The 27474-nt window shown below is 44.6% G+C and overlaps 1 protein-coding gene across 1 annotated transcript in view; it reads right to left on the bottom strand.

The window, feature by feature from the left end:
- Positions 1-6421: 6421 nt before the first annotated feature.
- Positions 6422-27474, bottom strand: part of SNRNP40 (small nuclear ribonucleoprotein U5 subunit 40) — a 33067-nt gene continuing 12014 nt past the window's right edge. The window contains exons 5-10 of the mRNA XM_039232521.1: positions 20729-20851; positions 14431-14551; positions 12587-12669; positions 11527-11588; positions 7663-7766; positions 6422-6936 (exon numbers count right to left, since the gene is read on the bottom strand). Coding sequence (XP_039088452.1) covers positions 6887-6936; positions 7663-7766; positions 11527-11588; positions 12587-12669; positions 14431-14551; positions 20729-20851 — 543 coding nt within the window. The 3' untranslated portion in view covers positions 6422-6886. The remainder of the gene's footprint in view (positions 6937-7662; positions 7767-11526; positions 11589-12586; positions 12670-14430; positions 14552-20728; positions 20852-27474) is intronic.

Raw genomic sequence — 27474 nt, 5'->3', positions numbered from 1 at the left:
AGGGGAGAGTGGAGCTGAGAAAGGGTTGGATCGCACAGCCCTGAGGCTACGGTGCAGACCACCTGGGTCTGAATCAGGCCTCCCCTGCCCCCAGCCCAGCTCAAAGATGATCTCTGGGGGCAGGACCTGCTTATAGGGATTTTGTGATATACTCCCCCTGGGATTCTATGAGCTGCTTGGGCCCTCTGAATCAAGACAACACAGCCACTCTGCCACATGGTCGCCCCGCTTCCACTTGCACACACCCCCAGAGGGGAGGAACTCTCTATCCTTCCATCCGTGGGCAGCTCTGATTCAGTTGCTTTTTCTGTTGAGTGCAAATCTGCCTCCTAAATTCTGCTTCGCCTTGGCTCCGCGCTTCAAAGCCTCCCAGGAGAGCGTTTTTTCTCTTTTCCAGTGTAGCCATTGGCCATACAAAGCCAGTGACCTGTCTCCCCTAGTTCCCGCAACGGCTCCTCTCAATGATCTCGGGAGACGGTACCCAGAACCGAAAGCACCCCCAGGCGGGGCTGTCCTCCTGTGGCTGGCTTCCTTTCCACAGAACGAGCCCCAAAGCTGCCACCCTAGACTTCGGAGCCCTTTGCAGTCTGGCTCTCGCACTTTCTACAGTTCTTCCTCATCTGCCTGCAAGTCCCCCCGCAGGCTGGTACCACCACCACGTGCCGTGTGCCCTTGTTGAACACACCCACGATTTGGTGATCTGTGCTGCTGTCCCTGGTTTTTTCCCACCATCTCAGATATACTTCCGGGCTCCCGGCTCCTGCTTCTTCTCCCCAGGTTCCGTTCTTCCTTTAAGATTCATTAAGTGTCAGTTCCTCAGTAAAACTTTCTCTAACTCTGGAGCCCTTAGGTACTGGCTCTGACAGTCCGGATTAGATTATACTTGAATCGCTCATGCGTTATCTGTTTCTAAAACAGGTACAGGAGATGACACAAAGCCCAGATAAATGTGGCACATTTTCCTGCAGTGCCCATTTTACTTGGTGCTCAGTTGCTGAAAACATTTATTAAGGTAAAACAAACAGAGCTATATTAAGAAGCAGCACACGAGACCACATGCATGTAAATAGTCAATTTCACCAGGGAAAAGGTATGGGGGTGGGCTTTTCAGGGGAAGAGACACTAGAGAGACAGAATAGCCAGATTACCTGGCACCTGATCGATTCCAGATTTGAAAAAATAGCTATAAAAGACATTTTTGATACTGAAGACATTTTAATATGATCCTTAGATGGTATTATGGACTTGCTGCTAATTTTCCTAGGTGTGGAAATGGTACTGTAGTTACCAGGAGAATATCCTTAGGAGATGCTTGCTGGAGTGTTTAGGAGTATTTGGGAGGGAAGAATTAGGAGGTCTGTATCTTACTCTCAGTAGTCATTCAAAGTTTCATATATACATATGTGTGTGTGTGTGTGTGTGTGTGTGTGCGCAACAGATAAAAATGACTGAATCTAGGTGGAGCATACAGAGATATGCACTATATTCACCTTTCAATTTTTCTTTGCAAGTTTTCAAAGTAAAAAGTTGGTAAGGAGTGGGGCAGATATAAATTTTACAGATATAAAGTAAAATTTCAAGGTTATTAACTTCAACAGTCTCTCTGTCCCAGTTCATTCTTCTCTGCCATTAAGGACACTTGCCAATTTTTAAAAAAATGTTTATTTATTTTTGAGAGAGAGCATGCACAAGTGAGGGAGAGGTAGAGAGAGAGGGAGACACAGAATCTGAAGCAGGCTCCAGGGTCCAAGCTGTCAGCTCAGAGCCCAATGCAGGGCTTGAACCCACGAACCATGAGATCGTGACCTGAGCTGAAGTTGGACGCTTTAACGGACTGAGCCACCCAGGCGCCCCCTGCCATTAAGGACACTTAAGGGGAAATTTTTGAGAGGTCCTGATTTTTGTCCCTACCCTCTGTCCTGGGAACTCCCAAAGAATATATGAGTCAGTCATTTCTGTATTCTCTGAGGCCAGCACAGGGCCTGTCACAGAGGGATGTTAAATGAATGCTTCCTGAGTGAGAACCCCTAACTTAATATGCATGTAAGCTGTGTCTCCCCTCCACTTCCCCTTCTGTAAAATGAGGTTGGACTAGACGACGGACCTAAGCAGCTGGGAGGCTCTTTCTAGCTCTAGCACCTTTGGAAGCTGGAAGTTCTGAAGGAAAGTCACAGGTCTTCCCCCTGCAAACAAAGCCCCGCGGTCATCAGGCAGAGATGATCACAGCAGATCAACCTCCACTCTCTGGCTAAGATCCAAAGTTTTAGCTCGGCCACGGGCTTGGGAGAAGTGGGTGTAAGCTCACGCAGACCGCGTGCCTGAGCAGAGGTTTCCTGGAGGGCCAATTTGGCTTTATGCTGCCCTCCTGGCTATACTTGTAGCCCTGTCCTTAACCTTGATTTCATATTGCAATAACCTAAGGAAGTTTTAAAAAAAATACCTCACCCCAGAGATTCTGATCTAACTGGCCTGGGGTATGAGCTGAGCCTCTGGAGTTTTAAAGGCTCCCCAGCTGACTCTAATGTGCCTTCAAGGTTAAAAGCCACTCAGGCTACACTGGGGTGATGGGGGAAGAGCTCCAGCTAGGTTTCTATCCTGGCTTTGCCACTTACTAGCTGGTTAAGCTGGGGTGTTACTTCTCTATGAACCTGTTGCCTCGTGCATGACAATCAAGTGAGGTACTGCATGCACAGCACCGAGCCAGAAAGAACGGCTAAACCGGTAGGGGTAACTATGAATGAGTCAACAGAAGGCTCTGTGGCTCTCCTAGGAAAGAACTCTCCAAGCTTGCATCCGGATCCTTGCAGGGCTTGTGGAAACAGACTACTGAAGACTTCCTTCTCCCTAGGTTTCCGGTTCGGTCTCGGGTGGGGCTCTTGAAGGCGCATCTCTAGCATGTTCACAGGCGATGGCGCTGCTGCTGCCCCCAAGAGCACACTTTGAACATCACTGCTCTGGAGAGGGTTTCTCAAGAGCATCACGGACATTTTGGAGCATCTAATTCTGTGAGCATTTCTGGCCCCTCCCCACTGAATGGGCGCGGCATCTCTCCACTGGTGAAAATCAAGAGTCTCCAGGGGCGCCTGGGTGGCTCAGTGGGTTGGGCTTGTCTCTTGATTTCGGCTCAGGTCATGATCCCAGGGTTGTGGGATCAAGCCCCGTGTCGGAACCTGTGCTGAGCGTGGAACTTTCTCTCTCTCCCCCCCTCTGCCCCTTTCCCCAGCTCCATCTAAAGTTAAACAACAAAAAGTCTCCAGACATTGCGAAATGTCCCCTGGGTGGCAAAAAGTGCTGAGTTGAGAACTACTGATTTGGAGGATATAAGTTACAGATCAATCTGAGAGTCTAGATGGGTATCAGAGCCAAGTGAGGAAAAGCTGAAGCCTAGAACAGAGTTGGGGATGGCTCCGGCTTGATGCAGAGGGGGTGGGTGCCTAGCAGGGCTTTTCTGAAGGATCACTGTGCGTCTGGGGTACAGAGACAATGGACTAGAGGGCAGAGGGCAGGCTCAGAGCTCAGACGTGGCTTCATTTGATCCCACAGGAATAGGAGCTTTAGGTCTGGCCCGTCCTTTCGTCCTGGGACACAGTTATCAAGCCCTGAAGTCTCTTAGAAGGAGCAATTCTGTCTTAACTCAAATGGCCTGATGGCCTTTCCCTAAGGCTCAAGTGCCTGCAGCCCCAAATTGCTCAGATGTCTCTCTCACGCTTCAGTTTCCCATCCATGCACTGTTGAGATATTAACAAGCAGCAGACTCTAGGTCTATCAGTGAGAAAAACAAGTAACTCTGTAGTTTTGCTGTGAATAAGCAACTCTGATAAATTCCTGACCTGTCCAAATCCACCCCCCTCAGAACTCAGCCCACAAAACTCAGGCCACAGAACTCAACCACCCAGCGGAAAAAAAGATTTGGCTCTTTAAGTGCCAATGGTATTAAGTGCTAGAGACTGTGGAAGTCATAAAGGGAAATTAACTGAAAACCAGAGATGCCATTACTCATTCGGGAGCAATCTATCTCTCCCAAAGTGAGAATACAATTTGCACCCTCTGGGGATGTTTTATACTCAAATCCTTATTCCCCAGGCTATGGCCTCTATGCCCTTCAAATTCTAAGTGGTGCTGCTATTTCCTGCTAATGGCTCCTATCCAGCCTTTGAAGAAGGCACTTGGGAGGAGCGAAGAGGCTGAGGTTGGAGGAAAGCCCTTGTGGTCTCCAGGGCCTTGGTTCCTCCCAATCATAGCCAACTTCTTAAGGGACTGGTAGGCTCTGAAAGTGCAGTGTTAAGGTTCCAGGCCTGTTCTACCCCAAGCCAAGAGAGATGAGGATGGGTGGAGGGGCCTGGTGTTTACAAGGGATCAGAGAGTAGTAACCTGTGATAGTGCTAGAGGCTGAAGAGGAGTTTCAAACCATTCTTGGCCAAATCTCTCTGATTAAAGGCATAATCTCATACATAATTGCTCAGGCTTGAAATCTGAGTCACCATTCCCTCTGAAGATCAGACCACATTTTGTATGTTAAAGGCTCTGAGCAGTCCTGCAGTAAAGAAACTGGTTTTTTTTTAATTGAACCCAGTTTCCTCCAAACTTATCTGAGCATGGGGTCTTCATGCCCGAAGTACCTCACGTATCAGGGAAACTGCTCTGTGGAATACAGGTTAGGAAACCCTCAAACTATAGGAGCTGGCACATGAAGGACAGACTCTCTGGGATTTGGCTCCTACTTAATTCTGCCACGTTCCTGTCCCTACCACCTCCGACCAAGCTGAAGTTCTTTTGGTTCAGGAAATGTGCTAGGCTTTCCAGCTCATGCCTGCAGTTTCTTGCAATGCACACATTCTCTGTCCACGTGGGAAAGCCCTTGTAAGTCTCAAACTAAGCATAGCTGCATTATTGGTGAGACTTCCTTAATTCTTGCAGGCACAATAAATTAAAAAAAAGTTTTTTTAATGTTTATTTTTGAGAGACTCAGACAAGTGTTAGCAGGGGAGGGGCAGAGAGAGGGAGGCACAGAATCTGAAGCAGGCTCCAGGCTCTGAGCTGTCAGCACAAAGCCTGATGCAGGGCTCGAACCCACACACTGTGATAGCATGACCAGAGCCGAAGTCAGATGCTTAAACTGAATGAGCCACCCAGGTGCCCCACAATGAATTTCTTTGTTTCCAGTGAACTTTATTAAATTTCACTGACTATATTAAAAGTACTTGGTTTGAGGGGCACCTCGGTGGTTCACTCTGTTAAGCGACAGTCTTGAACTCAGCTCTGGTTTTGATCTCCGGGTTGTGAATTCATGCTCTGCACTGAGCTCCACACAAGCTCTGCTCCTGGCTGAGTGTGGAGCCTACTTTTTTTTAAAAAATAAATTAATTAAAACAATAAAAATAATTGGTTTGGCAGGTTTACCAATTGGCTTGTTCATTAATGACTTAAATAAATCTCAGACATGTGCTCACTAAAAACTACCCTCTCACAAGAGAGAAATCTATTTCTTGAGAGAAATAAATGACTGAGGTTTGGGCAATAAATGTATAAAACCAAATATGTTCCAAATAGGCTGGCGGTGTGAAGCCCTCTGTGTTGGGACAGGAGATTTAGAAAAGACACACAAGGACGCCTGGGTGGCTCAGTCAGTTAAGTGTCCAACTCTTGATTTTGGCTCAGGTCATGATCGCAGGGTCATGGGATCAAGCCCTGTGTCAGGCTCCGTGCTGAGAGTGGAGTCTGCTTAAGATTCCCCCCCTCTGCTCCTCCCCCTCCACCTGTGCATGCTCTCTCTCTAAACAAAAATGACAAAAACAAACAAACAAACAAAAAAAAAAACCACACACCACTCCGCCGAGACAGATGGGACTCACTAGCACCAATTTGCGTGCTGGGCTCAGGATCCAGGGAGACTGTAACCTGTTCTGAGGGTAGAAAGCAACTAACAGCATTTCTCAAAAGTCCCTTTTAGGAAAGAGTCAAGTAAGCTGAACCACAAACAGGCCTCAGGCAACATCATGGTCCAGTTACACCAAAACCTTCACATGTTCCTTCTGAGTGGACACTGATGCAGGGCTCCAGCCCATCACTGCTACTGGCTGAGCCTGCCTTCGTCCGTCTGCCCGCTTCAGGAGCCCTGACTGTAGGGCTGCTGCTCAGAAGTTCTGGCAGAAGGCAGACGGGAAGCAGATCCTGTTCATTAAAGATGACGTGAAAGTATACAAAAACTAGGTTATTTTTGACCTTCTTACCTTTTGACTGCTATGCCTCTAAGTAGGAGAGAAATCATTCATTACGGATAATTACTCTCTGGGAATAATCTTCATGGGATAGGTCTAAAACCATGAGGAGGGGGGATTGCATCCCAGGCCATGTCATGCCCTGCTCAGACTTACGGCGATCGAGCTTCCAAAAAAAGACAGCAATAAATCCAATCCACATGGCTCTTGTAAAAAGGTATCTATTTGGTTTTTAATACAAAATGACTCAGAGAAACACAGAAAGAAAATATCATACAAGCCAGTTATTGAATTAAAAAAAAAAAATCCCCAACAAATACATTTCAGTCACATTCCCTGTCTTCGGCCTGGATTAGAAAACAGGAAACTATAAACCAACCAATGTCTGTCTCTTTGAGGAAATCTTATTTTAAAAAAAAGAGGAAAGAACCAAACAGTCCCTGAAATCTGGCAGGTGGTTTTTAGAGGCCACTGTGAGCTTGCCTTAATCGTTCTGGTGAAATGGGATGCCAGGGGTTGTCGCGACAGGGCCACCTCCTCCTTGCCTTTTGCTATTCGTGATCTTCGTCAGAGGGGAGGATGGATGCTGGCCCGGGCACCATTTGATGCCACTTCTGCAGTGTGAGGTCTCAAGGTCAAGCAGCCGTGGAGACTTCCGTTCCGTGTCTTCACTGAATCTCCCCCATATACAGTCTCTTGTCACTGGACGCTGACAGAACTGAGGTGAGAAGGACAGAGAAGATGAGGGGAACTAATGAAGGCTCAGGGAGCCTTGGTGCTCAAGGGCTCTTGTGTCAAGAGCCAATTCTGGTGAAAAGAGCAATTGGATTTAGCTTAAATTCCCCTCCTCTCCAACACCAGTCACAGGAAGCCGTAGCCTAGCTTTTCAGTCAAGTCCTCTTGAAACCACAGGGGTGGCCTATGCTATGGGAAATGCGTATCAGAGTCTAACCCCGATGTCCCTCGTCAGCCACACCCTACGAAAAAGACCTTAGCCGTTCTCTGGAAGAATCAATGTCTGTGCCAGTCCTTTTGTAAGTGTGCTTCTGCTTGTTCTGTTTAGCTCCGGAGAAAGTTATACTTTCTCCTTTAATTCAAGGCTCATTGTTTAGCTAGCTAGCCAATATAACATAAGCGGCAGTTTATATGTGAATACTAAGACACATTATTCTTTTACCCAAATGCATCACTGAAACACAGACTTGAAGCAAGTAAACTCAAGAGAACTAGAAATTGGTTAATCCAATCTCCCTTTGAGATTCAGAAGAAAATGAACATTGCTCTTGACCTCACCACTTAAAGCACTGGTGAGGCTGTCAGTGGACAGCCATACAGACGAGGGAATTCACATAAAACAGACATCCACTTCTGCCTTTGTAGTTGCAGGGCCCCTTCAGGGAGGCTTCCCGCAGTTTCCCACTCCCCAGAGCCAGGGTGGACTTACTGATGGGTTCGTCGGGGTGGAAAGCCACCTCATTGATGGAGCCGGCGTGCCCTGGCAACTTATACAGAATTCTCCTGCTCGTGGTGTCCCACACGTACACAAACCTGCAAGGTATCACGAAGAGCAATGGCTGAGACTTCCCAGAGCTGAGGGTAGGCAGGGTGGAGGCATGGCTTCTTAAGAGAAACGGAAGCAGCAATTTAACTCATTCACCCAGCCCATATTTACTGAACTGTGTCCTGGTGTTTAGAAATTAGAAATACAGATTCTGAATGACGGAAGGACCCCTGAGCAACTGAACAGAGAAACTGGAAGAGCTAAAACTATAAGCATTACTTGTGTTTCAAACATAAGCTTTTTAAATAGGAAAGAACACGGAGAAGGAAGACGGTTTTTCCTACAGTCCCCACACAGAAATCTTCAAAGGGCATGGGATATGCATCTGGGATGTCTTAAGCTAACCCAACCTTAGCAGGCTGGGAGCCTGTGGTGCAGGTCCATCTGAGCTGCCCAGGATGGCATTCAAATCACAGAGCCCAGAGAAAGGACAGGACATTCTGTGACAGAACACAAACCAAATATAGACTTGACCCAACCTGGACCCTGAATTCATGGGAACTCCATGGCCAGCTGGTCTAAACTCATTTGACAGGGAAGAAACTCTAAGGTATAGTGACTCTTCCAAGGTGACACAGTCCATCAGTGGCAGAACTAAAATTAGAACTTTTTTTTTAAAGTAGGCTCCATGCCCAATGTGGGGCTTGAACTCACGACCCTGAGAGTAAGAGTCACATGCTTTACTCACTGAGCCAGGCAGGTGCCCCTAAAATCATAACTCTTAATATATTCCAGTATTCTCCCTTCTCTTACCACCCTCAAACGCCTTCTATTTCCCCTCGCCCCTCAGAAGTTCTTTTGACCTTCAACCTTGCTTGGGTCACTTTGGGCTGAAGGTAAAATAGAGACGTTAACTTCACATGCCCATGCAAAATAATCTGTTGGTAAATTGAAAGGGCTGGTGGCTTTCAAGCAGGTTATAAACATTACCTGCATATTTGTTTTGTTTTGTCAACACCTAAAAGGGTAGGCAGAGTCACCAGTACTTGATATTAAAATGCCCAGTGCTGACATAACATCACATCTGTGGTCTAAAACACAACTAAACATGAGCTTGTTTACACTGGTTAGTTCTCAAGTGGTAGGCTCCATAGGAACTTACTAAAAGTTCCAAGCGTGATGGAAGGGAAGCAGGAAGTCCCTCTGTCTCCAAACTGCTTGGCTCCGATGTCCCTGCTCTCCCTACTGTCTTCTATCCTGCTGTGCACAAACAACGCCCTCACTAACCCCGCCCACGACGATACGGCTGAGTGACAAAGTGTGTGAGCTCTGGGGTCCCAAAGACCTGGGCTCAATTCTCATGCAGCTGTTTAATCACTAGGTAAGCTTAGATGATATTTTACTTCTCCGAGCTGTTCTCTCCTTAGTTGGGATGAGGGATACGATACTGATCTTGTAGCCTGGTTGAGAGGAATGGGGAGTTAACACATGCAATGTGTTTGGCACACACACGACAGCTGCTGTTATGATGAAGACATTTATTATCAAAACAGAAGAACATGAAGTCAACAGGCTGACTCACTCACTCATGGCAGACAGATTGACCAGCCTTCCCACAGTCTTACAGGAGCTGCTGAAGGGTATCGAGTTTGAACTTGAAGCGGTATGTGATTTGCAAGGAGAGAGGGGAAGCTTGCCAAATGCAGGCCAAGCTAAAAAGCAAATTCCTGAGAAGGATACATTCCCAGGCACATAAAAACCGGCAGAACGCCAGATCTCCAAGGGTTTACTTGAAGGCCTCACTCTCTACAGCCGCCAATTAGATGCTAAATTTAGAGGGGTTCATTGTCCCCTCCCTACCTAGGCCCAGCAACTTTAGGCAGGAACCAAGTCCTTGCATAACAGAGCCGCGCGTTGACTTGGGGCTAACGGGCGAGGTGGCCTGTGAAATGTGGCCAACCCCAGCAGGTAGCCACACAGGCTGTGCCCAGACCAGGCCCATGCTTCCCTCATGTAAGGTTTAAAGGAACAGTGGGGAGGGAAAGAGGAAGAGAGGACACGGGAAGTCAGAAAGGGCCAAAGTCAGAAACAAACTGCTCGGAAGAAAAGGCAAATATCATTTAAAAGCTGAACTACATAAAAAAGGGAGCTCTGCTGAAAACTATTTACAAGTACTTAGAATGGTTCTTACTCTGTTAGAAGGCAAGATCCCCTAGGCTGCGGACCTGCTTCTTAAGGTCTTCTGAAGCAACCAGACTACCAAAAAGCCCTTAGGTTTCCTCTGCATGGTAGTCTTCTCCACCAAAAGGATGCCACCCATCGATGCGGCACTGTCTGACCTGGAGCTTCTACCCCCAGAACACACCCGATACTTGTCCTTTTATCTCAGCATTAAACCTGCTAGGGGAAAAAAGTGGACTCTGGAATCTTTAGGCATGTCCAGCACTGTTCACAAGCAACAAGGTATAGGACAGACCGAGGGGAGGCTTCTCTAAGGCTGCGATAGGGCCCCAAATAGAGGAGAAAACCCTGGAACATGCTGAAGAGCCCAAGCTGTCCCAGGCAAGGCCACATGTTTGGAAGGTGGCGCCTGTTTTAACAGGCCAGTAGGAAAATCTCTCAGTGGAGAGAAAGGGGGGTTATGCTAAAAAGGGCTAAGGCATCCCTCAGTGGAAGGTAAGCCCAGAGCCAGTCATCAAAGGACTTAACCTTCGTCACCATTCCCCATCTGTGGCCCAGCAGTGTGGGCACGGGCCCGCACCTCTGACCCTCCCTATTACACGTCACCATGGATCTACTCAACAGCAGCGTCTGATGGAAGAATTCTCTCCCTTCTCTTTCTAATTCGTCACTGAATGGCTGAGCCAGTTTAAAGTGACTGCTAAGAAAGTCTCGTGGTCTCTGAATTCAGGGCTGGAAAACACCCAGCTCACAGGCGGACACAACCCCCATCTAGCAACCACGGCACTTCTACTGAACCCATACCCAGCTTTGAGTCACCCCCAACACGGGCAGCCCGAACCAATAGCTGAGCCGAACGCACGGTAGATTCTGACTGCTGTCCTTGAGCTAGCAATTCATTCACGTAAGATTCACCAAGTGCTTAGAGCACGTCAAAGGCTGCTCTGGGTTCAGAGATGACCGAGACGCGTTCCCTGACCTCTGGGAACAAATAATTTAGTGAGGGCGCCCCACTCCGTTTGTCTCATGCAGGACGTAATGGATGCTGAGAAAGGTTAGATGTGCAAGGTGGGAATACAGTGCAGAAAGAGCAGCTGGTCATACCCCAGAGGAGAGGAAGGGAGAGAGGGCCAGGGGACGTTTACAGACAGAACACAGAGGGGATTCGTAGAGAGACGCAGAAATCTGGGAAATGGAGAAGCGGGGACAGGAGAAGCCTGGAGGCAAAGGGATTGGAGAACCGGGAAAGTCCCACATGGTGAAGTACTATGGCAACGGTGAGGGAGGAGAGGACACAACACGCATCTGAGGGAAGCAGAGCACGGCGGAAGAATGCGGTGAGGGAAACCGGGGCTAGATTAGGAGTCTCAATTTCACTGTCATGGCAAAGGGAATGCCACAGAATTGAAGAAACTGTTGACCCTCCACGTCCAAAATGTACTAAAGAGAGAAGTGCTGTGTTTGTCTGACGTGATCTTTAGGCCCTTCACACCGCATACGGCGTCGTCGCCGAGGCTGGCTAGCACTCTGCATCCGTGCTGGCTCCCCATATACACGTAATGGATTGAACGCGAGGAGGCACCTGCAGAGCTGCCTCGTGCTCACCGCACCCCCGGTAACCCTCACCTGTCAGCTGAACCAGCTGCTATCTTGCTTCCATCAGGCGACCAAGAACATCTCAGAAGGTTCTGTAAAGATGAATAATCAGGAATTCAATGAATACAGTAATTAATGCGCCACACCCCTCTTTATTGGACTACAGAACACCAAAAAACTGTAAATTTCTTGAGCAGAGCTTCAATTATTTTCCCCAGAAAGATGATCAGCAATCATCTTATATTCTGTGGCCTAAGACAGCATACTTTCTTTCATATTAACACTCCAACCAACTGCAGAAAATGCTTCATTACAGTAAATTAGAGTGGACCTGGCAACAAAATGTTGCTCTGCCTACAAATGAAGGTTCTGTGCTCTACTGATCTTGACACTCATTAATAATTTCATTGTGGAGTGCTTGGGGGGCTCAGGCGGTTAATGTGTCCGACTTCGGCTCAGGTCATGATCTCACAGTTCGTGAGTTTGAGCCCCACATCGGGCTCTCTGCTGTCAGTGCAGGGCTCGCTTTGGATCCTCTGTCCCTTTCTCTCCCTGACACTTCCCTGCTCGTTCTCTCCTCTCTCTCAAAATTAAAAAAAAAATTAATATATTTTTAAATATAAAATGAAACTGAATCACATGGACTCTCAAGTCACTGGGAAGGCGAGGGAATCCACCTGGGTAACAGCCAGGAAGCCTAAGTCCCATATGTAACACTGACCCAAGAGGGTCACAATTTCCAAGGAATTAAAAGGTTAAGACTATCTTGCTGAAGTCAGAAGTCTTAAATGTGAAGGAGGTCCCACCATTGTCTGTCTATGTAACTGTCTTCCTCCCTATGCTTCCATTAGTTTTGCTTCTGGCAAGAACACTTTTGATGGCGAACAGTATTAACTGGAATACAGCTCCTGCCCTCTATCCTTAGCCTTTTTTTTTTTTTTTTTTTTTTGAGATATAATTGGCATATAACACTGTTTTAGTTTTAGGTGTACAACATAATGATTTGATACATGGAGTATTGACCTTGGCACCATCTTAAATGGATCTGAGTCAAACGGACAGTAAAACTCTTCTGCCATGCAGAACTCACCTTTTCAAAGTTGTGCACATTTCCTTGAAATATCTTCACACACCTCTCTTTGGGAGCAAATGGCCGGACATCCCAGACCCGCACTGCAAACAGAGTAAGAGAAGTTATCAGCTGGAGGCTTCCTGAGAACCCACCTGAAGTCAATGTCATGTCAGCGACAGATGCTGTTTCCTGGGTGAAGGAAGGCCAACATGCTATAAGGTACACGGTAAGATTCTCTGTCTTTTGTTTCCTAGCAGAAATGAAATGCTTTCAAATCCCACTAACAGGGGCACAGAGGAAAGCTGAGGGGGCGGGAAGGGGAAATGACAAACACCTAGTTGGGGGTCTGCCACAGAAAGTAGGTGGGTGTGACATTAATTTCACCAAACATCTGCAAATGATTCCTCTTGCCAACCCAAAAAGTGACATCTAACAAAGCTTTAATATGACAATCTAAATACCACAGACTACTGTGACAATCAGTCTGTAAAAACCAAACTCAGGACTGACCTTTTCTAACTTTGCTCACAGGGACACCTGGCAGTCTAAACTTGAACAAAGAAATATACCAAGAGAGGAAACATATCAAACAAGGAAATATATCAAATTGATACTAAGAATTTGAAAAAGTGAACTGTGACTCTCATTCTAGCCCTGCTATATGTATGGGTGATGTCAGGTAAACAGTAAGCTTCTGTGTTTTGGTCTCCTCCATAAAATGAGAATACCATCTGTTCTTTTCCTTTTTCATAAGAGCATTTTTAGGATACATGGGACAAGGCTCTAAAAGAGTTGAGGCAATAAACACTAATAAGGATTTTGTAATTTTATCGAATAGCCATACCGAAAATTCTTATTTACTAACCAGAGAATCTCATCTTTCCTTACTGTGCGAACAATGCTAGGATTAGTCAATGGTAAATACATCAAGTTCTGGATGTAAACATGCATGATAAGCAGTGGCTATAGCTGTTAACAAACGCTAAAACTATAGTGGAATTCAAGTGATGATTTCATTTTAATTGAGTGTGAATAACAAAACAGTCCCTGAAATCAGATTGGCACAGAAAGGTGAAGGTATGCATGAAAGTTTGCTACTGAGTTGAGAATAGTCAGAAAATAAGGGTGCTCATTCATTCAAGAACCACTTATTCAGCACCCACTGAGCGCTAGGCTCTGTTTGCATTACAAAATGTCAGTGAAAGCATTTCAGTTCCTGACAAGCCTATGAACTTGTACACCAGAGGGCTGTCTGGAAGCTCTCCCAATACAAAGTATCTACTCCACCTTCCCCTTTGCTACAGTAAACCTATCCTGCTGCATGGCAACTCGGCAACAAGAGGAGAGCGTGTGAATGCAGAGTATGGCGATGTTTTCATGGGGACGGCCTGTCACGCCAGTGCTCTGCAGTGGGCAGGAAGATGCGCTGGCGAGAAGAGCACAGTTCTACCAACGCTCTGCTGATCGTCCAAGCTTGGTGTTCTGTCAAATGCCTGAGAGGTGCTTTGGATGGATCCGCAGACTCCCGTTTCTCAACAAACTAACGATCACCAAGAATTTCTAGCATGCTGCCTAGATCCATGGCACAACAGAGCTGAAATGGGTCTTAAAAGCTAAGTGCAGAGTTGCTCAGGGATTAGATGGCAGATCTGGGACTAGAATCCTGGCTTCTTGACCGTGGCTTTCAGAGCTTTTCTATCACCGTGTGCTCTCCTAATCGCCCTGGTAGAACCCTGTGAGCCACCTTGGACTCTTTCCTTGGATCCACGTTTCTCCTAGCACACACTTCTAGCACCCAATGCCCACTTTCTTTAGGGTCCACGGCGACGGGGCACTTGGAGAGCTTTCCTTTCCATTGTTACCTGTATTGTCCATTGCATTGGACAAGAGATAAGAGCCTTCAGAACTTAAGCTCAGGCCTGTCACCGAATCTGCATGGCCTCTCATGGTGTAGGTTAGCTTGTTTTGGCGCAAGTCCCAGACCTGCAAAGACAAAAAAGGTGTTCCCAGAAATCAAATTGAGAATAGCAAAGAAACAGAGTTTTTACTAAAGAGTCAACAGCCTGGAGAAACCGGTATCCCTTTTAATCTGGCTGTGGGCCAAGTATAACTTTAGCACAAAGTAGGGGATTTCTGTCCAAGGGGGAAAAATCTTTTGTCTTTCTAAAGAGAGAGTCAAAGGCACTATGCCTGACTAAAAGGCCAATGAATGTCAAAACTGAATTTTAACAAAAATTAATAAAATTTACACAGGTTATTCTCAAATCCTAACAAAATGTATTAGAAATAAAGAAACTAAGTAGCATTTAAAATGCTTCAACTATGATTCTTCGCAATTTAAACTATTAGAACCACAGAAAGGGCACCTGGGTGGCTCAGTTGAAGCATCTGATTCTTGATTTTGACTCAGGTCATGATCTCACAGTTTGTGAGATTGAGCCCTGCAATGGGCTCTGTGCTGAAAGAATGGGATTCTCTCTGTACCCCCTCTCTCCACCTCCCTCAATCATGCGTACACACACTTGTGCATGCTCTCTCAAAAGAAATTAAAAAAAAAAAAAAAACTACAGAAAAACAAGTGAACGTGTCACTAGAAAAGAGCATTACGATTACATGTAAATGCATCTAACAAGGTAATACACAGCAATATACGGGCTTGGAGCGCCTGGGTGGCTCAGTTGGTTGGGTATCCGACTTCGGATCAGGTCATGATCTCACAGTTCGTGGGTTTGAGCACCGTGTCGGGCTCTGTGCTGACAGCTGGCTCAAAGCCGGGAGCCTGTTTCAGATTCTGTGTCTCCCTCTCTCTCTGACCCTCCCCTGCTCATGCTGTCTCTCTCTCAGAAATAAGAAAACATTTTAAAAATTAAAAAAATATATATACGGGCTTAAAAATTTTCATTTCATGTTACAGGTACACACAACACACACATGCCATGCAAAAGCATATTTATGAAAAGAAAAATAAACTGTAGATTCGCTGTTACCTAGGTAGGAAAGTTAGACGAGATAGTTCAGCTAAAAACAGCCTAATGTCAAATAGGGAATCTAAATGGTTCATTAAGTTAGGGCCCATGAGCACGCTGCAACAATATGGCATCTCATGCTGGAGACAGCACAGCAGAGTGGAAAGACTGAGGATTTAGGGTCAGACTGACCCATGGTCCTAAGAGTTAGGTCTTCTTGGGCCCCTGACCCTTTCTGAGCCTGTTTCTGGTCTGTAAGATGGGGATGGTGACATTCACCTCTCATGGCTGTTGTGAAGATTACAAACAAAAGGCTCGGCAGATGCCTGGTACACAGCAGGCCCTCGATAATTGGTAGCTATTATTAAGCAACCTCTAAAAATAACTCTGATGACCAAATGTAAAAGTGTTCCAATAATAAGCTATTAAGCTAATAAAGAAGACACAAAATAGTATTTATATTTACCCAGACTGCAACTATGTGAAAAAAAAAAAACTAAAGCCAACAGAAATGGTTTGGAATGTCCTATGGAAAAAGAAGAGCAATTTTGGTAAGGTCACTGATAATATACAGAATTTCCTCCAAACGTGATTTAATACTGCCAGGTGGTCTGAGTGGAAAAAATGTTTTTCTTTTTTGCTGCCTATTTAAGGACGGCGCTTCCCTTATCTCGACACGAGTGTGGTGTCGCATGTCAAAGCGGTGCATACGGCACACAGCTCCACTTTCCCCATCAGTAACTCACTCGTGTGGAACCCAACACACTTTATATACAATCATTTTTGTGTCAGGGTGTTTGCTGCCTCAATAATCAGGAAAGCTTGAAATGGCTGACATTTTTGTTCAAGCTGGTGCTCCTCCTCTTCAGAGAAGACGCTGATGTCTGCAGCTTGTTAGGGAGAAGGCGGCGTGCCGTCCCTCACAGCGCCTGGGCGCCACTCCGGCCCTTCCTTCTTGAGGCCCGCACTGGTTGTGCACAGCCAGGGTGCCGCCAGCATCTGCCGCAGAGAGCAGCACTGATTTAAGCAGGAAACTTTGCAAAGGCCCAAATCCATTGTTCAGTGAATGGGCATCTGATTCGTGGGCAGCAACACTGTGAGTTTTCATACTGGAAACAGTGTAACAGAGTAGAAAGCTTTTCTAAGCTTTTGGAATACTGTGTACCTTCTAATAAAAAAAATTTCCTGGGGTGCCTGGGTGGCTCAGTCGATTAAGCATCTGACTTTGGCTCAGGTCGTGATCTCACTGTTTGCTGGTTCGAGCCCTGCGCTGGGCTCTGTGCTGACAGCTCAGAGTCTGGAGCTTGCTTCGGATTCTGTGTCTCCCTCTCTCTCTGCCCCCCTACCTCTCACTTGTTTCCCTCTCTCTCTCAAAAATAAACCTAAAAAATTTTTCCTAAAAACAAAGCACTTGCAGAAAAATTTGAATGTCTGTAGATTAGTTTGAAAAGATAAAAACTAGAAGCCAATGATGTAAACTTATAAAACAGGTAGCATTGGGGCACTTGGCTGGCTCAGTCACAGTAGTATGCAACTCTTGACCTTGGGGTCATGAGTTCGAGCCCCCTGTTAGGTCTAGATATTACAAGAAAATAAATAAACAAAGTTAAAAAAAAAAAAAAGGAAAAACAAAAACAACATAGGATAACCAGGAACTAGTTCATCAAATTATACAAAACCAGAATCAGGGGACTTCTCAAAGAAACATGAAGGACATTCTTTCTTTCTTTTTTTTTTCCAAATAGTTTATTGTCAAGTGGTTTCCATATAACACCCAGTGCTCATCCCCACAAGTGCCCTCCTTCATGATGAAGGCCATTCTTTTAGAAAAAAGCTAATGAGGGGCGCCGGGGTGGCTCAGTGGGCTGGAGTGTCTAACTCTTGATTTTGGCTCAGGTCATGATCCTGGGGTCGTGAATTGAGCCCTGTGTTGGACTCCATGTTGAGCATGGAGCCTGCTTAAGATTCTCTCTCCCTCCCTCCCTCTCCCCCCTCTTCTACCCCACTTACCCACACTCTCTCTCTAAAATAAAGTAAAAACAATACAGAAATAAATAAAAGAAGAAAGAAAAAAGTTAGTGATACATGTTATTGCTGTACTTACGGGACTTTACTTACATTCTCCACATATGAGCTAAGTCCAGCCTTCAGAATAAGACTGGTGTGACTAAGACTAGCTATCTGTAGAAACCGCCTACCCTAAGAGAAGGTAGAACATATGGTGTGTATCTGAGAGGACATGGAAAATCTTCAATTCCTAAAAAGGAACTAGGTATCCCTTAAGGACTCTTTGCATAAATTAGAAATACCTGTTTATAGAAGATCCAGGAATAGTCTAGGATACAGAGCATGGGATAAGTCACATTGTACGTGGTAAGAAGGCCTTACTGGCATAAGAGTACTATTCTTAAGCTAGTCTATCCCCACGGTGGAGATGAAGGCATCAAATTCTCAGACCTTTAGTAAAAGAAACCAGTCTCAAAAGATTACATACTGTATGATTCCATTTGTATGACATTCTAGAAAAGAAACTATAGCACAAAGAACAGAGAACCGTTGGAAGGAATTGGGAACGGAAAGAGGGTTTGATACGGGAGAGCAGCATAAATTTTGGGGGTGATGGAAATTGTCTCGAACCTTGTTTGTAGTAGCTACATAAATCTATGCAAGCATAAATATTCATAGAACTATACACAAAGGGAAGTTACTTCTGCCATATGTAAACTTTAATATTATTATTTTTTATAGGAGTTTTTTCTTTTTTTAATGTAAGCTCTATGCCCAACATGGGGGGCTTGAACTCATGACTCTTGAGATCAAGAGTCGAATGCTATATTGACTGAGCCAACCAGGCACCCCTAATAATAATTTTAAAAGTTATGAAAATTGGGGTAGTTGGTTGGGCGTCCAACTTCGGCTCAGGTCATGATCTCAAGGTTCGTGGGTTTGAGCCCCACATTGGGCTCTGTGCTGACAGCTAGCTCAGAGCCTGGAGCCTGTTTCAGATTCTGTGTCTCCTTCTCTCTCTGAACCTCCCCTGCTCATGCTGTCTCTCTCAGAAATGAGTAAAACATTTAAAAAAATTTTATAAATAAAAAATTTAGGAAAATTACAATACCTTAAAGACACAAACCTAGTCAGGTGTAGAAGATGCCCTCTAGTGATTCTATAGCTAATGGGCTCCCAAACTTCTCTCTGGGAAATACTGCTTTAGGTATTAATATGATCTAATTAAGTTCCCATGTCCTGAATCCACATTCTCCATACAAGTTATATGGCAGAAAAGGCACAGGAAGTTAAATTTTGGAAATGGTCAATTTTCAAGTATTATGGGATATCCAAGTGGGGCACAGCTGATGGGCTGGTCATATACAGGGGTCTGAAGCTGAAGATCTGGGCTGGGAATGTGGAGTCATCAGCACAGAGATGATAATTAAAGTCATGGAAGTAGGCGAGAACTATCCAGGGAAAGGTATACAGTGAGAAGAGCACCTAGGAAAGGACCATGGGGAATAATGACATTTAAAGTATGGATAGAGAGAATGGCTCACAGAGATATTTGAGAGCAATATGCCAGAGGGGTAGGTAGGAGAGTATGCTGTCACGACCATTTAAAAACAAACAAACAAAAAAAACCACTACAAGTATCCACTGAAGTTAGTACCAGGGAGGAGGACCGTTGGTGACCTTGAAGAAAAAAGTGTCAATGAAATAATGGAGGCAGAAGCCAGACTGTTAAGGACTGATAAGGAGACACAGAGCTGAGGAATGAAAAGGCGTGAGGAACTGAAGGCAGGGAGTGTAGAAGCATCGGGGGCTGCTCACAGGTTAAGAGCGGGACTCTGAAACTAGAGTGTGGGTTTTGAATCAAGGCTTCATCAGTTAGTTATTAGCTGTATACCTTGGGATAATCTGCGAGGCCTCTCCTAATTCAGTTTCCTCATCTGTAAAATGTCATTAACAGTGCTGTGAAGCTTAACTGAGTAAGAGAAAGCTCTTAAGAACACCTGACAGAAAGGAAGCACTGTGTTTAAGTGTCAGATGGCGACGGCAACATTATTATTACCACCACCACCACCTTTCGAGAAGCTTGGCTGTGATGGGGAAGACTGGCCAGACCATAGGAAGAGGAAGTGGAATTCAAGGAAGACTCCCTCCTGCCAAGGCCAGCACCTGAGAGGATGGAGTGCGGGTGAGAAGAAAGCAGAAGAGCAGGTTGAAAATATAGGATGTGGGACAACGGATGGCCCAAGGGCCCAGATAGGAAAAGGAGATGAAATTCTTCTGCTGAAGGGACTAACTTTAGACAAAAGCAAGCACATGTCATCCACAGTAACAGCAAAGGAGGCGAGGGGTGGGAATACAGCACAATCTGTGGGCTGGGACAACACAGGGAGCTGAGTATTTACTCCCCAGTTACCACTCAACAGTAAAAGAGAAGGTAAGGTCAAAATCTTTGAAATATTTAAGGAGGCCAATAGGTGAAGACAGACACAAAGTGGGGAGCCCCCAAAACACTTCCCTTCTACTGGCATATGCTATGTCCAGAAACTGCTAGGTGCTCTAATGCATTAGGTTCATTTAATCCCCACAACCACCATATGAAATAGACATTATCGTTACTGTTGAGAAGCTTACAGAGGTTAAAGAACTTGCCTGAAGTCATAGAAAACTAGTAAACGATAGAACTGGGATTAGAATCTGAGTCAACTCAAAAGCCTGAGCTACAGTGTAATGCATACTGTATGTCTATGACACTGTCACCTTCCCTCATCCTTAGCTGTGACTCCCCAACACTTCCTTTCTGTGGTCTCAAAAAGAAATACTGAGAAATTGGAGCTGAGAATCACAAACTGATTCAATGTTATCTCATCAGGCCATCACAGTGAAGGGAAAAAAAAGTCTGTGAATGTCTTTGGGCAGGGGATGCACTCTTCATGTTCACAGAATCCACACATGGGCTTCACACTTCACATTAACTGTCCTGTCCCTGATGGCATCTACATGAGCTGTCAGGCAACCCGTGACTTAGGAAGTCAATGTAGACAGGACAGAAGGAAAACAAGATCTAAGTTACTATCTTCCTTGTAGTTGGTATAAAGTGGAAAGCTACCACAATCTCAGAAGTTTGAAAACATAACCTCTGAGAGTGGAGACAGGTGAAAGGGAAATGTAACACACACATCAAACATACCTTGATATCATTGTCTATTCCACCCGAAATAATCTGATCGCTTGTGTCATTGAAGGTCACAGCTAACACCTGGTAGGTGTTCTGAAATGTCTGGACAGCTGCTTTCTTCCGGATGTCCCAAAGCTGAAGCAGAGGAACAGGAGGGTTTCCAGTCAAACATCATTCTAAGAAGTAATTGCATCATACATCCCGAAGCCCAAGGACTTTGTACAGGTGAGCACATTTTTAATAGGGATCCTGTTCGGAAACTTGTCTGGATTTCCCAGTAACACGGCGAGAAGTGACCACAATTTTGCCAATGTATCTGAGGGTTGGGAGAACCAATTGCCCTGGCTGTATTTTCAGATTCCCTTGCTAAAGTACGAAGAAACATAGTTAATCAATGTGCCCTTAGAATGGAAATCCTCTACTTTCTCAGTTCATGTACTTTTAACACAGCAAGGGTATTAGACCAGTGTTTTCAAACTGGAGATCCTAACTCATTAATGGGCTGTGACTTACATGAAAAAAATACAGAGAAAGGTTAGTTACTTCAGCGAAAACAGAAGACTAGGGAATACTTAAGGTTGTGCCCATACAAAAGGAGAGAATTATGTGACAAAAAAACTGGCAGAGTCAACTTTATCAGAACTCTAGACACTAATCAGAAGCTCATAGCAACCAGGCAAATGCTTAATGAGTAAAAGCCCTCCTGAATCTTAATAAGAGTTTTATCATGTTCTCACTCACCCTGGCTCCATCTCTTACTCAGCAATAGCTTTGAAGACAATGGCCCACATTTCCAGGATACGTTCCTAGTACCAGAGGGAGCAGAAGGGACCTTACTCCTTATCTCAAAGAATCTGGGTGGTTTTTTACTGCCTGGTGACTCCCTGAAGGATGAGCTTAAATGGTTTGACTTTACTCTGCCTAACTGGGAACTCTTCCAGGGCAGACACATTTGTCCACAACATTTAAAGGCAAATGCATCAGGCTCTGCTGTCTGGAGCAAGGGATGACGGTTGGGGCAAACCACAAATCAAAAAGCTTGGGAGGAAAGCTGGGGAATGAGACGGTTTGTAGAAAAGGGGCTTTGAAAAGCTGACATATTCCTAGGACTCTAGAAGGCCATTTGCATGCCCATGTCTGGCACATGTTCAGAAAAGCCCCGAGAAGGCTCTGAAGCTCTCCCTTTGCTGACCTGCACAGGCAAGAAGTGAAGGCTAACACTTCTTGCGTTGACGCAAAGTTGTCAACGGCCTGGCTGAGAGGCGGAGACGGTCCCAACACGCCCTCAGAGCAAATCTGCAAAGACCGGGAGAGTTGGTTTTGTTTAAATCACAAGCTATTAAGAAACTCTCCACCAAATCAAGCTAATGAAATAGAGATTTCAGAGGCTACATATGGCAAACTAAACAGACTACAAAAGCAGCTCAGAAAACCCATCGAGTGAACAGCTACACCAAGCAGCAGCAGCAAACCCTGGGGCGAGAATCTAATTTGCAGAGTTACGACGTTTCAAATGTCCCGTTTTCTTTTTTTCTTTCTTTTTTAAAAATGTTTTATTTATTTCTAAGAGAGAGACCATATAAGCAGGGGAGGGTCAAAGAGGGAGGGAGATACAGAATCTGAAGCAGGCTCCAGGCTCTGAGCTAGCTGTCAGCACAGAGCCCGACGAGGGGCTCGAACCCACGAACCGTGAGATCATGACCTGAACCAAAGTCGGACTCTTAACCGACTGAGCCACCCCGGCGCCCCTCAAACATCCCGTTTTCAACAAGAAGTTATGAGGCACAAAAAGAAGCAAAAAAAAAAAAAGTATGGCCCATACAGAAGAAAAAAAAGAAATTAAGTTTTTTAAAAAAATGATGGGACAACTGAGTAACCACACCCACAATATGCAGGCAGACCTTTACTTTACACCAGATGCAAAATTCTATGCCACACGGATCAAAGACCCAAAGGTAAAAAAGTTAAAACTCTGAGATTCTTAGAAGAAAACACGGGGGTAAATCTTCATGGCCTCAGATTTGGCAATGAATTATTAGATATGACACCAAAAGCACAAGTGACCAAAGAAAAAAGAGATAAACTTTATAAAGATTAGAAACTTGTGTTGTGGTAGGAACCCCTCCCTAAGGAGAAAGAAAAAAATTGAAGAAGAGAGAAGACTTCAAGGTCACCTAGATATGAGTCCAGCTGCCTACATCTCCCATGTTCTTGTAAACTGAAACAACTTAATCAGACTACATGTTTATGTGTATTACCATATATGGGAGACAAAGAAATAGAAAATGCATAAAAAACCTATGCCATATGATGTGGGCCGCTCAGTTCTTTTGGGTACGAACCCAACTGAGCGGTGCCGGCAAAATAAAGTTGCTTCCTGGAAAGAAAAGTCTCGGTGTCACGACTCTCTGAGCGAGAATCCTGCAACAGTGTAATCAGAGGCCAGTATCAAGGAAGTGAAAAGACAACCAAAAGTGGAGAAATTATATGCAAATCATGTATGCAACAAAGATCCAGTATCCAGAACTAGCAGCTATGGTTCAACAACAAAAATAGAGTCCAATAAGTGAGTAAAGGCCCTGAGGAAACATTTCTTTCCAGATGATATATAAACACAAGAAAAGATGCTCAGCATCATAAATCATTTGGGAAATGCAAATCAAAACAATCAGATATTTCTTCACACTCACTAGTAAAAAAAAAAACCCAAAAACAATGAGATCACAAAAAATAAGGAGTGCTGGTGAGGATGTGGAAAAATTGGAACCTTTTAACATCACTGATGGAAATACAAAATGATGTGGCTGCTATGGAAAAGTCTGGATGTTCCCCAAAAAGTTGAAGTAGAGTTACGCTGGGGCACCTGGGTGGCTCAGTCAATTAAGCGTCTGACTTTGGCTCAGGCCATGATCTTACCGCTGGTGAGTTCAAGCCCTGTGTCCAGCTCCGTGCTGACAGCTCAGAGCCTGAAGCCTGCTTCCCATTCGTGTCTCCTTCTCTCTCTGCCTCTCTCCCACTCACATTCTCTTTTGCTCAAAAATAAACATTAAAAAAAATAAATAAATAAAATAAAGTAACTCTTTGGCCCAGCAATTTCACTCCTAGATAGATCCCCACGAGAAATGAAAGCATTTCTTGTACAGGAATCTTTGTAGCAGTTATAAAAAGGAATCAAGTATTAATACATGTTACGAGGATGAAGCCTGAAACATTAAGCTAAGCAAAAGAAACTAGACACAAAAAGGTCACACATTGAATGATTCCATTCCGGAACAGGCAAGTATATCCAGACAGAAAATACATTATGGTTGCCAGGGGCTGGAAGGTAGGGGGAAAGTACTGACTGCTAAATGGGTACGTTTCTTTTTGGGGTGCCAAGAATGCTCTCATATTAGATCATGGTGATGATCACACACACTGTGAATGTACTAAAAGTTGCTGAATTGCACAGCTTTTAAAATGGTTGAGATGGTGAATTTTATGCTGTGTAAATTTTACCTCAATTGAAAAATACAGAAGATAAGACAATGTCACATATAAAAGGGGCTGGTTCATAAACACAGACATACTGAGGGGAGCACATGCTGGATCTCAGTATAAAATGTATTCCTTAATGCAGACTGGCATTAAAAAAATGTTTAAAAATTACTACACGATAATGATAATCTAGTTTAGCCTCAATTTTTATGGATGAGCAAACTAAAGCTCGAGGAAGGAACTAACTTGATGAAAACACCCAGCAAGTCAACTGCAAAACAAGGACTAGAATTTAGTACTATCTGATTCGTTAAGTTCACGTTATGTTAACTTAAACGTACTACAGCGTATGCTAATTTCTTATAATTACTAAAGTAATATATGCTCATTTTAAAAAGTTAACTCTTTAATGGTTACCTGATTTATTAATAATAGAAGATGGGGGCACCCAGGTGGCTCGGTTCATTTGGTGTCTGACTCTTGATTTCAGCTCAGGTCATGGTCTTGTGGTTCGTGGTACGGGGCCCCGAGTTAGGCTCTGTGCTGGCAGCGGGGCGCCTGCTTGGGATTCTCTTTCTCTCTGCCATTCCCCTACTTGTGCTCTCCTTCTCTCTCTCCCTCAAAATAAACACTTTAAAAAAATAATAATAGGGGGCGCCTGGGTGGCTCAGTCAGTTAAGCAACCAACTTCACAGGTCATGATCTCACGATTCATGGATTCGAGCCCTGCGGCGGGCTCTGTGCTGACAGCTAGCTCAGAGCCTGAAGCCTGCTTCTGATTCTGTGTCTCCCTCTCTCTCTGACCCTCCCCAGCTCACACTGTCTCTTTCTCGGAAATAAATAAAACATTAAAAAAATTTAAAAAAATAATAGAAGATAAAGATGAGGTATAATGGGACGCCTGGGTGACTCAAGTCAGTTAAGCATCTGACTTCAACTCAGGTCGTGATGTCTCGGTTCCTGAGTTTGAGCCCCGCATTGGGTTCTGTGCTTACAGCACAGAGGCTGCTCCAGATCCTCTGTCTGCCTCTCTCTGTCCTTCCCTTGTGCTTTCTCTCAAAAATAAAATAAACACTAAAAAAAAAAAAGAGTAGGCATAACAACCCTAGAACCCTGTACAGTAAACATTTAGGCTCTATTTTTAAGAAATAAACTTCTATAACATGGATTTTTTTTTTTTTTAAGATTTTATTTCCATCTAATCCCTACACCCAACCTGGGGCTCGAACTCACAACCTTGAGATCACGAGTCACATTCTCTATTGACTGGGCCAGCCAGGCACCCCAACATGGACCTACATTTATAGTGTGGATAATAGGGAGGGCCTAGAGAGGTTTCTTTTCTTTTTATAGGGTTATTTATTTATTTATTTGGAGAGAGACAGAGAAAGAGAGAACATGCACGCATGCATGTGCGGGGTAGGGGCAGAGAGGGAGAGAGAATCCCAAGCAGGCTCTGCACTGCCAGCGCAGAGCCCAACTCAGGGCTCAAACTCAAGAACTTTGAGATCATGACCTGAGCTGAAAACATGAGTCTGATGCTTAACCTAATGAGCCACCCAGGCACCACAGAGATGTTTCAATAAATGACGGACAGACTTCAGAGGATGAGCCATGATGTTTTAAGATATGGGTTATTTCATTCAACAGAAAGACTGGGGTGACAGTGTTCCAAGTTTTATAGAAGTGTCTGTCATTTAAAAAAACAAAACAAAACCACCACGAAAGGATGGGTGCCTGGTTGGCTAAGATGTTGGAGCAGGTGACTCTTGATCTTGGGCCCCACACTGGGTGTAGAGATTACTTCAAATAAAATCTTCAGGGGCATCTGGGTGGCTCAGTTGGTTGGGCGCCTGGCACTTGACTGCGGCTCACGTCATACTCTCGTGGGTCCGTAATCTCAGGGTTTGTGAGACCAAGCCCCCAGCTTAGCTCTGTGCTAAAGGGTGGAGCCAGCCTGGGATCTTCTCTCCACTGCTCTCTGCTCCTCCTCCGTTAGCACATGTGCACGCACACCCTCTCTCTCAAAATAAATACATAAATTTAAAAAATAAAATAAAATAAAGGAACCAGCCATGGGACCTTATTAAGGGCTGTAAGTTTAAATTCAATCCTGTGGTAAACAAGTAGTCTGAGAGGTCATCTCTGGGCCAACATGACTCCTCCTCCCAGTTCTCATGGTTTGGGGTGCAAACTCATGAACACACGACCTAAAAAGGCTTGGGTTTGGTTACTCAGGTAAATGGTCCCAGAAGAGTGCTTCACTCCTCTTCCAGAGAACCAATACGTGACCCCTGTCCGCCAACTCCTCTGGCTACAGATTCACACCCAAACCTATTAGTTTGGAATTCAAGGCTTTGATAATCTAGCCTCTCCATATCTTTTCCCAATTTAGTACAATCTTTGTCTTAATAATCTCTATTCAGATCAAATTAACCTTTGCTTTATCCTAAAAGCTATGATAGCCACGTAAAGCTTGATTCAGGGGTGCTGGCTGGCTCAGTGGGTTAAGTGTCTGACTCTTGATTTCAGCTCAGGTCATGGTCTTGGCAGTTCCTGAAATAGAGCCCCACACTGGGCTCTGCATCAACAGCATGGAGCCTGCATGGGAACCTCTCTCTCTGGTCCTCCCACTCGTGTGTACAGATGTGCTCTCTCTCAAAATAAGTATTAAAAAAAAAAAAGATTTGATTCAAATATTTATTTTTAAACGATTTATTTTTAAGTAATCTCTACACTCAACATGGGGTTTGAACTTCACAACCCCAAGATCAAGAGTCAAATACTCCACTGACTGGAGCCATCCAGGTGCTTCTGATTCAAATATTTTAGAATATTAGTTCCAGATGACCATCATTTTTAAAATATTACTTTGGAATATTCACAAACTTACACAAAAAAGCTGGAAGAGAGAACATTTTTGTTGCCTGAATCATTTGAGAACTGCTGACCTAATGCTCCATTACCCCTAAATACGTGTTTGTCCTGCAAAAATATATACAATACAAAAAATGTATGTAATCCTATATCATTTCAGCACAATCCGTCAAAATGCAGAAATTAACACCAACACATCACTACCATCCAATTCTCGGATTTCATTCAAGTTTCACCACTTGTCCCAACATGCCTTTTATTGCAAAGATTCAATTCAGAATTGTGTGTTGAATTCAGCAGTTTGTCTCTTTAGTCTCCTTCAGCCTGTAAGGGTTTCTCAGACTTTCCCTGACCTTGAGACTTCTCAAAATTACAGCACAATTATTTTATAGGATGTCCCTCAA

This window comes from Hyaena hyaena, unplaced genomic scaffold, assembly GCF_003009895.1.
Source record: "Hyaena hyaena isolate Hyena2069 unplaced genomic scaffold, ASM300989v1 scaffold_3, whole genome shotgun sequence".
In the NCBI taxonomy this organism is placed as follows: Eukaryota; Metazoa; Chordata; class Mammalia; order Carnivora; family Hyaenidae; genus Hyaena; species Hyaena hyaena.
Note: the sequence above shows the minus strand (reverse complement) of the source record. Positions and strands in the feature narration are given on the sequence as shown.